Here is a 13,200-nt window from a genome sequence, read left to right as displayed (position 1 = left end):
GTTGATTGTGTTTTTGACATTATGTTGGAATTGTTAGATTGCTGATGTAAATCATTTTTAATTACTTATTAAATTGTTTACACAAAAATATAAATCAAACTTTCAACAAGTTAAAATATTTGTAATTTCCCACTGGACCAGTTCTTGATCACATTTCTAGCTGAAAGACACCCATTCAAGAATTGAATTCAGAAATGTGTGAGTGTCCATAGCTAGTACGTAGTTTTGATAAACTTTATTGCTGTTAGTTTATTGAGTTGTGAGTCTGAAAGAGACCCATTTCCTTCATTTGCTTCTTCATACATAAGAGGTCATTTTCAGGTGCAATTGCGGTTCTATCCATTTCAAAGCTGATCAAAAATGCCATCATAGAGAGTGCGACTTGACCAAAAGTGTATAAAATACACTTGAACCGGCTCCTTGTCTTTTGTGAGTCTACAATCCAATGACAAGGCTACGTGGATAAATCGTAGACGGACTGAAGAAATGGTTCAGCAGGCTAGATAAGCCTGCATGGACACAGTCACGGTTGGTTGACCCAGTCAGCCAAGAGGCTCAGAGACAAGAAAAGACAGATAGCAGCCCAGCTAAAAAGGATATGTGTGTGTGTGTGCGTGTGGGGGGGTGCGTGTGCGTGTGTGTGTGCCCCGTCTTTGTTGTGGAGACTGAGTTATACACACTTGCCTGGGCACCTGGAGTGCTGAGGTTGGCTTTGGTTGCCATGGGAGTGTTTAGAAGCACTTAAGCTCACAGGCCTGCCTGTGCTGTCAGGTAAATAACACACACACACACACACACGCACACGCACACACAAGTAGGGGCAGACTTACTGAAATGTCTTTTTTTTTTTAGATGAGGGGGGAGTAAAATGTTGACTGTTCAGTTAATCTGCAGCGGGCATCTCCATAGTTACGGCTTCTGGGGTCAACGAGCAAAGCTGTTTTCGGTTATGGTGTCCTGTAGTTAGTAGCTACTTGTTTTTGTTTTCGGGTATAAAAGCAGCAGCTGACGTAGCATTCATTTGATGCACTTTTTTTTTTTTTTTTTTAGAAGTTCTTTAGATGCAAGTGGATCAAACAGGTCACATGACACCTCAACTCTCCTTTCTCAAAGTCCTTCATTACGGCACTTCAGCATCCCACAAAGTGGTGAATATCGAGAGGAGAGTGATTGCTTGAAGACAAAAGTGCAACAATTAAAAAGCGGCAAAGTCGTTACCCGGGAAACAACCAGAGATGCACCCACTTATATGAGCACAACATGCACACAATAGCTGGCCTGGGTCTAAAGTGTTGCTAATTAGCTAGTATGTGTCGGCTCTTCGTGTGGGGAGTTTTCAAGGAGAGATTAGCGTTAACGGGGACGAGAAGGATGAAACTGTTCTCCCATTTTTTGGTTTTATTTGGACTCTCAGTGATGGGAGGTGATAAGCATCATATATATATCATATATATATATATATATTATATTTATATATATATATATATATATATATAAAAAAATATATTTTTTATTTTTTTTGGGACTAATTATTTTATTGAAATGTAACCACTTGCTCTTGGAAGGTCCCCCACCCCAAATTCTAAAGTTCAAGGTCTTATGCGAATCAACTCTTTTTGGGCACCAGCCAACCAATGTCGATCTTTAGACCACTTCCGCTGTTTGCGTGAGCGTGTGTGTGTGTGTGTGTGGGGGTGTGTGCGCGTGTGTCTGTGGTGTAGGGCTGGCTGTGAGGGTGTGTCCTTCCCCCAAGCCACAGCCAGGTGTAAAAACCCTCTGAACCAAAACATGAAAGAAGTTTATTTCTATCAAGGCAGGCAGGCAATGCTTTTACAGGCCACTGACGAGGAACATTTTTTTTTCTAACCAATAAGCCTTTGTGTGTACATTTGTCTTCCTGTAAGTGTGTGTGTGTATGTGCGCGTGGGTGTGTGTATGTGTTCATATTCACATGACAGACAGTCTCTGTTTACGTATAAGTATGCTTTTACTCTGTCTCCTGAGCCAGGTCTTGGCAGTTTCTTGCATGTGTTATTAGTTTAATTTTTTTTTTTTACTCTCTCCTTTTGGTTATTAATAATAACAGTTAAACGGCTTCCATATGTGCAGCCTGGTTGCCAGGCTGGAACTATGCTCATCATGGTCCGGGCCCGCACAGGCTCCCCTCTAAGGGGTTACTGGTGTTGGGGAGGAGGAGCGCTTTCAACTCTGGAGGTCAACCAAATAAGAGCAAAGTGGCCTTTTCTGCCCTGGAGCATGACCAAGCTACTAAACTGTCCGAGCTTAGGCATGATGAGGGTGAACTAATAGAAGGCTCAAGGTATGTGTGCCGTGTGTGTTCCGCTGTGGGCTGAGTCTGTCTGGAGTGAGTCCTTCCTTCTCTTGCCAAACGAGCTGTTTGGGAAACCACAGGGAAACTGCATATGTTCATATAATGTAGGACGTGTGTGCGTGTAGGCCTATTTGCCGTCAATTAGCCGCTTGGACTGTGCAGTTGGAAGCCCCCTTTATATTGTCAGGAAGGGAGTTTCTCTCTATTTCTGGCCCTATTCACCTCGTTGGATTCTGTGAATGTTGAGAAGCCGTTTGTTGTTAGTTCTTCTTACGATTTGACATGCGAGTGTGATGGTAAATTATGTAATGATATAAAGCAGTCCTGGGTATTCAGTCATCTTGCATTTATGACCAGGTCTATACCCCTGCGAGTCAATAGAAACGTTAGATGAGTGTCGGGAAGGGGAGGTTTTCTCATTCCGCCGCACAGTTTTGCACTGAAGAGAACCATCTGGAAAACAACGTCCTTGCTGGATTTTCAAACAGGTCGCTTTTGTGAAAAATAGGATGTGAAAAAAAAAAGTCTAAATCGGCACGCATTACAGCATATTTTGATGTTCCTTTTGGAGTTGGTGAGTTTTTATTGGGTTGGCTCTTGAGCACGGTCTTTCCTCTCTTTAATGGTCAGTCTGGGCCCAAAGGAGCCGGCTTCAGCCATTTTAAAACCTCAGCTCTCTAACTGAGCCTTTATATTGCGGAAACATTACATTAAATACCGTAGCTGCGGAGCGTTGCGGTCGGCTGATGTTTCTGTAGGTGTCCCAGATAGCTGCAGCTCAGCAAGAGATTGAGGTGCCATTCTCCTTCTAGAGGTAGGCACCCGGTTTGAAGTCGCTCTGAGTGGAAACAAATGGTTGCAAAGCTGGTGAGGGAGATGATTAATTCCAGAGAGAGAGAAGCCCTTTGCAAGGACAACTCCGACGAACGGGGGCAAAGACTTGGCACAGCCTCATCTGTTTGTAACTCACTGTAAAATTGGGTGGCTTTAGCAGGATTTTACTCCGTCTGCACCCTACTCATGTATGTTTACCTCCGGGAAATGTTGATCCACTCATCGTTTTCCGAGGAGTCTGCACCATAGCAACAATAACAATACGAAATTCAACTATTAAGTTTCAGTTAGTTGGGTGTTGACAGATTCATTCCGACAGTCGGCATAATGAATCAAGTATGATATTAAATGATGATGCCAGCTGGTTAGCAATCTTTTTTTTTTTTTTTTCCAATGCTGTTGCCAAGGAGGCTCGTACTACATGGTGGAAGCATAATGGACTTAACCACTGGAGTCCATGCGGGAGAATGGTGCACGTAAAATCCATTTATAAGGAACTGCAAGATCCCCACTTGCGGATGATAATATTGACTGCTGTAAAGTGGGCACTTGGAGACGCCTTGCACTCTCCAATCTTGCAACCACAACTTAGACCTGGTTTCTCCCGGTCTAATGTTTCGTCTACTTTCTCTCACCCAATTATCAGGTGCCCTCGGGACGTGTGCTGTCTGCCAATTTACAAACATGGTAAACTAGAAATAGGTCCCAAAAAGTGTTGAAATGTGGGTTTGTTTAAGTGAACACAGTGGTCATATGCTCACAGGAAGCCCGTGACTTTTTCTGGTGCATGAATGGCAACAGGTTTGATTTCTGCCTCAATATGGAAGGGCATTTATAGTTGTTCTGCATGCCACTTTATATCCAAGGCCGAGCTAGATGATGCGTCTGTTTAGATTTGTATCGGGTTTTGTTTCATATTCCGTCTTATTTTCTCGTGGTTCATGGCCTGTCCCGATGGTTTCGTCTATTGTTTGCACTTGTGCTCGTCAACCTCGCTCCTTTTGTCTTTCAATCAGCTCCCTCAGACACTTATGTCTATCCAGATGCCGTCATTTTGTTTGTAATCACTGCCAGTGCTTTCATTCAGTCTTCGTGGGATCAATTTGTCTTTATCACGTTTTGTTACCTGGATCGCTGAGTTCATTGCTGGGATTGATTTGTGACTTTATAGCTTCCCTTTTGGGCTCGTGTTCATTTAGTGTTCATGACTACACGCAACGTGTTTGCTTTTTTTGTTTTATTTGTGGAGTATAAATATATTTTTGTTCTTTGAATACATCTGCCTCACCTGCGTTCTTCCCTGCACTTGGCTTAGATACAGCTCTTGTACAGGAGCACATTCGATTTTGCAGGTGGATGTGCCGAAATGCTTGGTATTGTATTATGAAGTCTTGGTCCTTAGAGTAGCCCCCAAAAAAAAAAAAACAAGTCTCCCCTTGTCTTGACTAGGATAGTCATAGTCTGTCAGTTATCGTAAAAGTGGATTTGGTTTGGAGGTGCGCTAGTGACGATGCCCATTGGACGAAGGATAGTCGGGATCACGGGGGTGACCCATGAGGAAGGCCAGCTTTGACTCAGCTCTAGCTTGGCTTTCAGCTTCAATAACAGCCCCCCGAAAAAGTGACGATACTAAAGAAAAGATTGTGAAGAAAATAAGCCCCGCCCCTCCCCTGTGAAGCCATGTCTCCTGCCGATCCAAAATCAGAAAGCATGCAGGCCTGTTGAGAAGCAGCTGGGTGTGACGGGCTTTTCTCTGCATCTTCACCCACTATATCCATCCCCTTTCGCCTGCACGGCCCTGGGGGAGGTTTAGTTCTATATGGAAAAAAAGTGTATTACCGTCAGACATACTGTACGTGCGATGCCTTTTGTGCACTTGCTCAGTTTAGCTCACTCATGAAACAAACGGGCCTCTCACTCCTTGTCCCCCCCACCCCTCCAAATACTTCTCGGTCAAAGTGAAGAAATGCGATACCACCTGCCTCCTCCCTGCCCTCCATCTTCTCCCCCAAGGACAGCAACCCTGTGCTCGCCCTGGGGACTGTTTACCAAAGTGGGCGGGAGGGATGAAATGTGGATGGTAGGAGTATTGGGGAGGTGAGAGGGGGCCACGTTTGTTTCGTTTTGCCCATCAACAATGGACCTCAGTCAGTGTTGATGGATTACTCCAACATATGGTACCCACCTGTCTTTTCCCTCCCTATTCTAGACTTCACTTTGTTTAGATTACTTTGCTTCTCTCTCTCCCTGTCTCACCCAAACACACTGGATGGATTAGAGACCAGATTCATCACTTGCACACACCTACACACACCCTCACACACGCACACACACACACACACACACACACAGAACTGTTTGCTTTCGCAACCTGAACCAGACACACACAAGTATACCACGCACACGCACACATGCACAGTGTAACGGAGTCAAAAGGAGCTCATCTGATGTGCGACGGCCAAAATATTCACACAAAAAATAATGTCCACCATATAAAGATGCAACGTGAAATTCGGTGCCCAGACAAGCAGAAGAAATAATCCTGCATTTACATACGTAGCCCCCAAAGTTATTACAGTAAATGAAAACCTATGAAATAACAAATACAATCAAATCAAAACACGCTTGTAAAAAAATGTAAATTAATTGAAACTATGTCATCTGTTTTTAAAACAAATTAAAATGAAGTTGAATTATTGTGCTTGAACTTTTGGGGTTCATTTTAACTTTTTTATTTTGATAATACTTTACGTCCATAGCTACAGAAGTGGTCAGTTGTTTGAGAATTGTTGTTTACTTTATTACACAATACTTTGTGAACTTTTTTTTTTCTTTCACTAGACCAATATTCCAGATATATAAAAAAAAAAATAACAAATACTAAAACTAATGAGAACAAAATGAAAACACAGCATTATTGAAAATAAAATGAAACTAATAAGCTAATAAAATATAATAAGCTAAAAAATAAACTATGATGAAAAAATAACAGTCACTCATTGAAAGCCAATCATTGACTTGACACGCGCACACGTGCGCCGCTAAATGAAATGTCTCTGCTTTCCAAATGAATCGTCTTTGCTGCCCCCCTCCTCCTCCGTACCCTTGTTAAAAACAAACGTAGTTGTCAGGCGCTTTTCCCGACCTTGTTACGGCAGGAGACTGGTCCTCACCATAGCCATGTGCATGTGGGTGACCCTGCTGGATTAAAAAATGCACTGTTATTAAAGGCTGTGTCAGAGGCGATGATTTACAGAGGGGAGCGATGACAAGTCAGAAGAACACACACACACACACACACACACTCGCACTGTGTGCTCTCAGGCCTCCAAGCTGAGCGCTGACCTCGTCACCCCTCCTTCCCCTTCCTCCTCCTCCTCCTCCTACCTCTCTCACTCTCATAAAACCTGTCTGACACCATTGATGTGTGTGCGCGTGCGTGTGTATGTTTGTGTGTGTGTCTGTGTGTGTGTGTATGCTCCTCGGCAGCACAAAGACTCTGTTGTTGGGCCTCCCTCTTAGGCCCCTCTCTCATATTTTCTTTAAAGGTGCAGTGCGCCCCCAGGAATGCCACAGGGGGAACAGAGAGTTGGGTTTGGGGTGAGGGGGGGGGGGGGGGGGCGTTTAGGAGGAGCTGGTTGTGTGTGTCTATGAGAATGTGCGTGTGCGCTCCAATGCTGCTGCTCACCCAGGTCACAGAGAGAAAAAGAGAGGGTGAAGATGAGAGATGAGGAATGAGTGAGGAGGGCCAACAATGAAGAGAGCTTCTTGACTACGTTGAAATGAGTCTGTGCGCGTGCATAACTGCGTCCCTGTGTGTGTGCTCAGGACACTTGCGAACACCATTCAACTAACTTTTAAGTGTTTTGGATTATGACTAAAACACCCACTGTAATACTAATTTACTGTATATAGCACACGTCAAATCTATTTAAAATGCATCTCCGTATAAATTTTCATCCACAATGGGAATTTAAAGGTCAGACACAATGTTGAACTGTCAGCCAATAAAAACGCTAACAGCAGATGACGTCACTCCGAGGCGACAGTTGTGCTTGTGGCTTTTGGTTCATATATGAAAAAAAATATATATAAAAAAAAAAATACTACTCAGGGTTTAAACTTCTCAACAGGATTTCACGCCACAAATCCACTAGAAGTCTGCAACTTTGCAAACACGGGATGGAAAGTGAGACCATACTAGCTTTATGTACGACATTGCCTTTGTGATGCATCTAACTTTCGAAGCAGTATTATGTACACAATAAATATGGTTTAAAAAAACTAAAACTAATACAAAAATGTAATTAAAATTATCCATTTTTTTAAATAAAAAGTACCCGATAAGAAGTTAAGTGAAAACTGTTAAAACTAACTTAAAAAAAAAAACTCAAAATGAAATAAATGCTTACTACAATCAAAATCCCCTAACTATTAACTAACTAACCGTTACCCTTTAGTCGGGAGGAAAAAAAGCTGAAAAGTAATTTTTAACCTCTAGAGGCATTTTCTTCAACTTTCCGTCATTTTTGAAGTCGTGCGAACTTTAGTGTTGAATTTTTAAGATCAAACCATAATTTACTCTTTACAAAAAAATTAAAATAAAAAGTGTCTTCCACTAAAATGTTCTAAACGTTCAAATGACATTGCATGTCGGCTCCGTGAATTTGTGTGTATGCAATCAGCCCGTCCAAGACTTCTTAATAAGTCACCAAGCAGTGCGTCATTGTACTGTTTGCCAACACTAAAAGTGTAGACACATCCACTATATATATATACAACCAATGTGTGTTTACTCTCTCACCTCCACAACTGTGGAATCTGGGAGATTACCCTCCCTCTTCACACTCAATTTTATACTCATTGACATTTCGCCAACTTTTGTGGAAACATGTGAGTCGTGCAATATTTTACCTGGCAAATAATGATTGGAAAATGATGAAATGTCAAAATCTTAATATAACTTCTGGCCATGCTTTTTTTTTTCTGGCAATTAATAAGAATGTGTAGTAGAAATGTACTCATGACCAAACATGAAAAATGGTTCCTAAAAATGAAGAAATTAAAGTACTCGAATGCCCTCCCGTGTGAGCAAAGAGAGCCACATATTCAGTTGTACTTTTATTTTCATTGATTGAAATGGGACAAATAGTCCATCACACAAAAACTGTGAACACTCGCTCACGTGCCAACTAACCAACCTCTGCTCTTAATCATTCACTAGGCCACGCCCCTAAACGGCACTCATCCAACATATGTTTACTGCAGCACTTACTGTAATGACAATAAAATCAAGTATATTTGTTTACATTCCCTTTTTTTATGTTTTTACATAATGACTACTTTTTCTCTTAAAAATATGGAACAAAAATTGTTTTTTGTGGGAGGCTGGAATTGATTAAAAGCATGTCAATTCATTTAAATGGGGAACATTTATTTGATATACAACCAAAATTTAATTGTCTCTTTCATTCTTTTTTTTTCTTACCTGGTCATGGAATGAATTAAACATAATTCATGGCACTGCATTTCAGTTGTGGCGTACCTGAATGCTGTTTGAGTATATACAGTAAAGCAGCTCCACCTTTTCCGCACATGCATTTGTCACATGCTTTCCAAAAGCACATCTATGAATAGGAGAGGAGACAGGCATCACCTCTGCTCTGTTCTAGCGTTTATGAAAGCCATAAATGGTTCTTTAATATAGTGGTAATCAGGGTGGTAATTTGGGTGGAATTGTCCTTTATTGTTGCCAGACATGGCTTCCCAACTCCTGCCAACACACACACACGCACACACATAGAGACAAAAGCGCACCCTCGCTCTTGGGCAGACATGGTGTTCAAGGCCTAATTCACACCACATGCCAACAAACTGGGCGGTTGTGTGTATGTGTCTGTGCGTCTGTGCTTGTTTTAATGCTGAGGTCAAACCAGCAAATGGGAGGGGGTTCCCGAGATTTTTGTTCAAGTGTTAAAATTCGTGTGTGTGTGTGTGTGTGTGTGTATGTATACAGGCGCGTCCACAGCCACATCTGTGTATGTGTGTTTTAATTGCGGTCTCAGCAAAAGTCGCAAGTGCGCTCCATCCAGATGGTTTTCATCATGGTGACTGCACAGAGCATTTCTGTCTCTCTCAGCCTCCCTCTAATCTCCCGTTCTGTTTTTGCAATTAGATATTACTTAATGTGCTAGAGCGTCTAATTTGACAATTCACTAAATATGTGACATTATACAGCAACTCTGCGCGGCACTCTTTCACAACAACATTCTTCTCCTCCCTCTCGCTGTCAAACGATGCATTGGAAACTCACGAGCGGTTGCGTAAGATCGAAGCTGAAGAACATCCCGAGTTGCGGCCGTTAATTTGCGGTGTCCGCGCGTATGCACACTGACTTTCATAAATCAATATTTACTAAGGAACCTTTCCCCTTTGAGTCGGAGGAAGCAAATGTGCATCCTGCTGTCTCCCCTCGCGAACCCTCCATCACGAGGTTGCGTTTGTGTGTGTGCGCAGCTCTCGTGTTTTGAAATGGGTGTTTTCTTGTTTTGTTTTCGGCACAGTTCAGACATTCCTGCAAAAAGACCTTTGCCTCTGGAACGGATTTGTCTTGACAATAGCACGTTTTTTATGGAGTTTTAACACTACAAATGGCGACATTTGTTATAAAATGAATACTTAAATGCGGACAAATTGGAGCTGAAAGTTGAGGGAAGTCCATGGGAGTTGGTGTTAGGCGTTTGACTGGACAGCACTGGAGGGCAGAGAAGGGGAGGAGGCGGACTAGCGGGGAGTTGCATGGCTCTTCAATGTACATCAGGGTCACCTTACATCACTCTGACACATATAAACACCGTGCAAGTGACACACATGACGATATCCTGACACACTTCTGCCTCAGAGGATGTGCACAACCCATTTCGAACAGCGGAAGGAGCGAGACGCAAGAAGAGGCGGAGGAGGAGGTGAAGGGTGCAAGAGAGAGAGAGGGACGGCCCAAATATTGGAAATAGGACATTTGCAATGAGTTTGGAGGGGATAAGTCACTTGAAGAGACAGTTTGAGTCAAGCATGTCGTAGAAGGGAGTGGCCTACATTACACTGCATGAAAAGTATGTAAAACGGGTACGATAATTTTGTTAGTGAGATATTTTATAAAGAATATTCATATTGTTTTCTAAAACATTATTTGCCGTAGAAAATAATGGTGAAAAAAACGTATCCCTGTCGCTATTATAAAAACTTTGTGAGCTGTCGGCAATATTTAAATCAACCGCCGTACAAGTGCAAAGGAAGTTATTTTCCATCGCATTAGTAAATATTAATGTAAGTATACTTGAATAGAAACAATGTTGTAAAAAGAAATCACTTTAAAATGTTAAAACAATAAGTCACTTGACCACTGCTGCGATGGCCGAGTGGTTTAAGGCGTTGGACTTGAAATCCAATGGGATCTTCCCGCGCAGGTTCGAACCCTGCTCGCAGCGTCTCAATATTGCACTCAACCATCATTTTGGTCACATGTATGGTGTCTACTTTAAATGTGCGTCTGCTTAGTTATTCAAAATGTACAAAAGCCAAATTTAATTCCGTTTGATTTGATAGTCACATTTATGATTCAATTCCAAATTTTCTGCCTTTAGAAAATTCAACCTTAGTTGGGCCACTGTGTAGCACTATTTGACCCAGTGTCTCCATGTGTACACGTTCCCATCATGTCCGCTCTAACTCTTGCAGGCTCTTCAGGCAGCCAGACAGTTCCTCCTCCAGCAGGCCTCTGGACTCAACTCCCCCGGCAGCACCGAGGTCAAGCAGAGCCCCGTGCAGGTCAGAACATACTTCAACACACTCGCTAAGGCACAGATGTGCAGAGGTCTGTGTCCATGTCAACTGCACAGTGTGATATAGGCACATATCTTTCCTTCCTTATTGCTTGGGCTTCCTCCTTTTTATCACCTTTGTCACATTGGGACAGTTTGATTTGTAGCCATGGGTCACATTGGGGTCTTCAGACTGTTAAGTAAAGAGACAGCAGGTAAAACTAGGCAAATCTCATTTAAAAAATATTATTAGTAATTGAAAAAAAAAAAGTATCATGAAACATTCCCTTATAAATGTTTGTATTTCCTCCTTTTTTTTTTGCTATTGTACTCCTGCAAAATAACCCACATAAACTATCGTACATTTTATTTCTCCAGGGAAAAGTCTAAATCATGTTAAATGAAAGTCTCGTCATCTTAAAGTGTTCCATAAAATATTTTGCTCAATGCCAAAAAGCCACTCAATTTAACACCCAGAATAAAAAAAAAAATCAAACAAGTAATACTCTTGAATCAAAAGCTGGACAGCAATCATAAAGTCCTCATTTACTTTAGATCAACAGTGACGGATCCAAATTAAATAATATGACTTTAAAGACACATCATTCATCAACATGCTTTTGTATTAGAATTCTAGATTAACACGGCATAACATGACATTCTGATTAATATATTTGTGGAATACATTTTTAGCCATCTCAGAGGGCGGCCATTTTGTCACTTAACATCAATGTTGCTGAGGGCTGAAGTAACGACCAATCATGGCTCACCTGCTGTGTGAAGCTGAGCCATGATTGGTCGTTATCTCACCACTGAGCAACTGTGATGCCATTTTCAGTTGACCGAAGGGACAAAATGGCCACCCCTTGACATGGCTAAAAACAGGTGGATTTTTCTGCTGAAGTCATATTCCACACACGCAATATTAATCAGAATGCCAAGTTTTGACTCGTGGGTCTGCATAAAACATTCTTCTGAATATTCTTTGGGGGTTGACTTCCCCTTTAATAGTGCAAATCAACACAAAGCAAGCAGCGCTGATATACATTCACGTGTAGTCACAGCCCTTCCGAAGTTTCACATGGTTTCAATCTGAACTGCTGCTTCCTTTAGTTTCTGTCTGTAGAAATGTCAACAATGTTATTATTTATTTTTGTTGTTCATACAAAAGTGATATCATGAACCCGGAATGACAGTTTTTGAACGAATACATGGATGGAACACACGATGACTTGACCTGCCTCATGTGCACATTCTGATGTGGGGTGTTACCTTCTACTTCCTTCCCTCGCTAACACACACTCACACACACGCACACTCACGCACACGCACACACACACTAAAAGCCCCTCCTGCTCCCCTCTCTCCATCTCTGTCTTGTTTGTCTTGTTTGTTGGTGCCTGGCCTGTGAGGCTCCATGCAATATCCAGGGCACCCGAACTACATCTCTGTTGTCTCAGCTGTCAGCTCAAATGGTCACACACATCCTGCCAACGTATTATAGGATGTGTGTTGGCAGGGTGTTTGTGTGCGTGCGTGTCCTGAGTGAGCAAAAACAAGGTACATGAAAAAATGAAATGGTGCTATTTACTAACTGCTCGGGGGATTCTGCACTTCCATGGTTGTAATTTGTGATTTAAACGATGTCTCTTGTAGTTCTTAAAGACAGGGAGTTTTTGCATCCTTATTCAAATTTTTTTTGCACAACCAGTTGACTTGACTTGGTTCTCTGTCGGTAGAGTGAAAAAGATTCAAATCTAGAAATGGCCATTCTCTCTGTAATTCTGTCGGAATTCTTAAAGATGCTATGATGTGACATCAGTGCAATGTGATTTGAAGTTAAAGTAACGACATCACAAGTGCTAAAGAAAAGTCGAATTTGTAAAATACTTTTTTTAAATGCTTGTTTAGGCGAAGATAAACAATAGCACACGCAATCTAAACGAACTGCAGCATTTGTTAGAGTCCCAAAAAAATGAAGCGAAAATAATACAAATCATATGGAAGCGGGAAACTGCCAATATGGAGTGCAAATTTTTGACAGGCAAACACGTTGGAACGCATTTGCAAATATCGTTAAATGTATTTGCTGGCTAAATGCTCAAAACATTTTTTCCCATAATGCCATGGGTATTGCATATGCGCAAGTAAAAATAATTTAATTAAATAAAAGCAATTCTTTTAGCATTCAGACTACATTATACCATTACGTTA

The 13,200-nt window shown here is 41.7% G+C and overlaps 1 protein-coding gene and 1 non-coding gene across 9 annotated transcripts in view; both read left to right on the top strand.

Annotated features, from left to right (window-relative positions):
- Positions 1-13,200, top strand: part of foxp4 (forkhead box P4) — a 90,893-nt gene that overhangs the window by 37,088 nt on the left and 40,605 nt on the right. For all 8 annotated transcript variants that reach the window (XM_088309001.1, XM_088309002.1, XM_088308998.1 and 5 more), the window contains one exon: positions 10,904-10,993. In XM_088309001.1, coding sequence (XP_088165127.1) covers positions 10,904-10,993 — 90 coding nt within the window. The remainder of the gene's footprint in view (positions 1-10,903; positions 10,994-13,200) is intronic.
- trnas-uga (transfer RNA serine (anticodon UGA)) lies at positions 10,571-10,653 on the top strand. The gene has a single exon. It is a non-coding gene; the product is annotated as a tRNA-Ser (tRNA).

The sequence above is a fragment of the Idiotropiscis lumnitzeri genome, chromosome 11 (assembly GCF_059441095.1).
Source record: "Idiotropiscis lumnitzeri isolate Australia: NSW breed Sydney's pygmy pipehorse chromosome 11, RoL_Ilum_1.0, whole genome shotgun sequence".
NCBI lineage: Eukaryota > Metazoa > Chordata > Actinopteri > Syngnathiformes > Syngnathidae > Idiotropiscis > Idiotropiscis lumnitzeri.
Note: the sequence above shows the minus strand (reverse complement) of the source record. Positions and strands in the feature narration are given on the sequence as shown.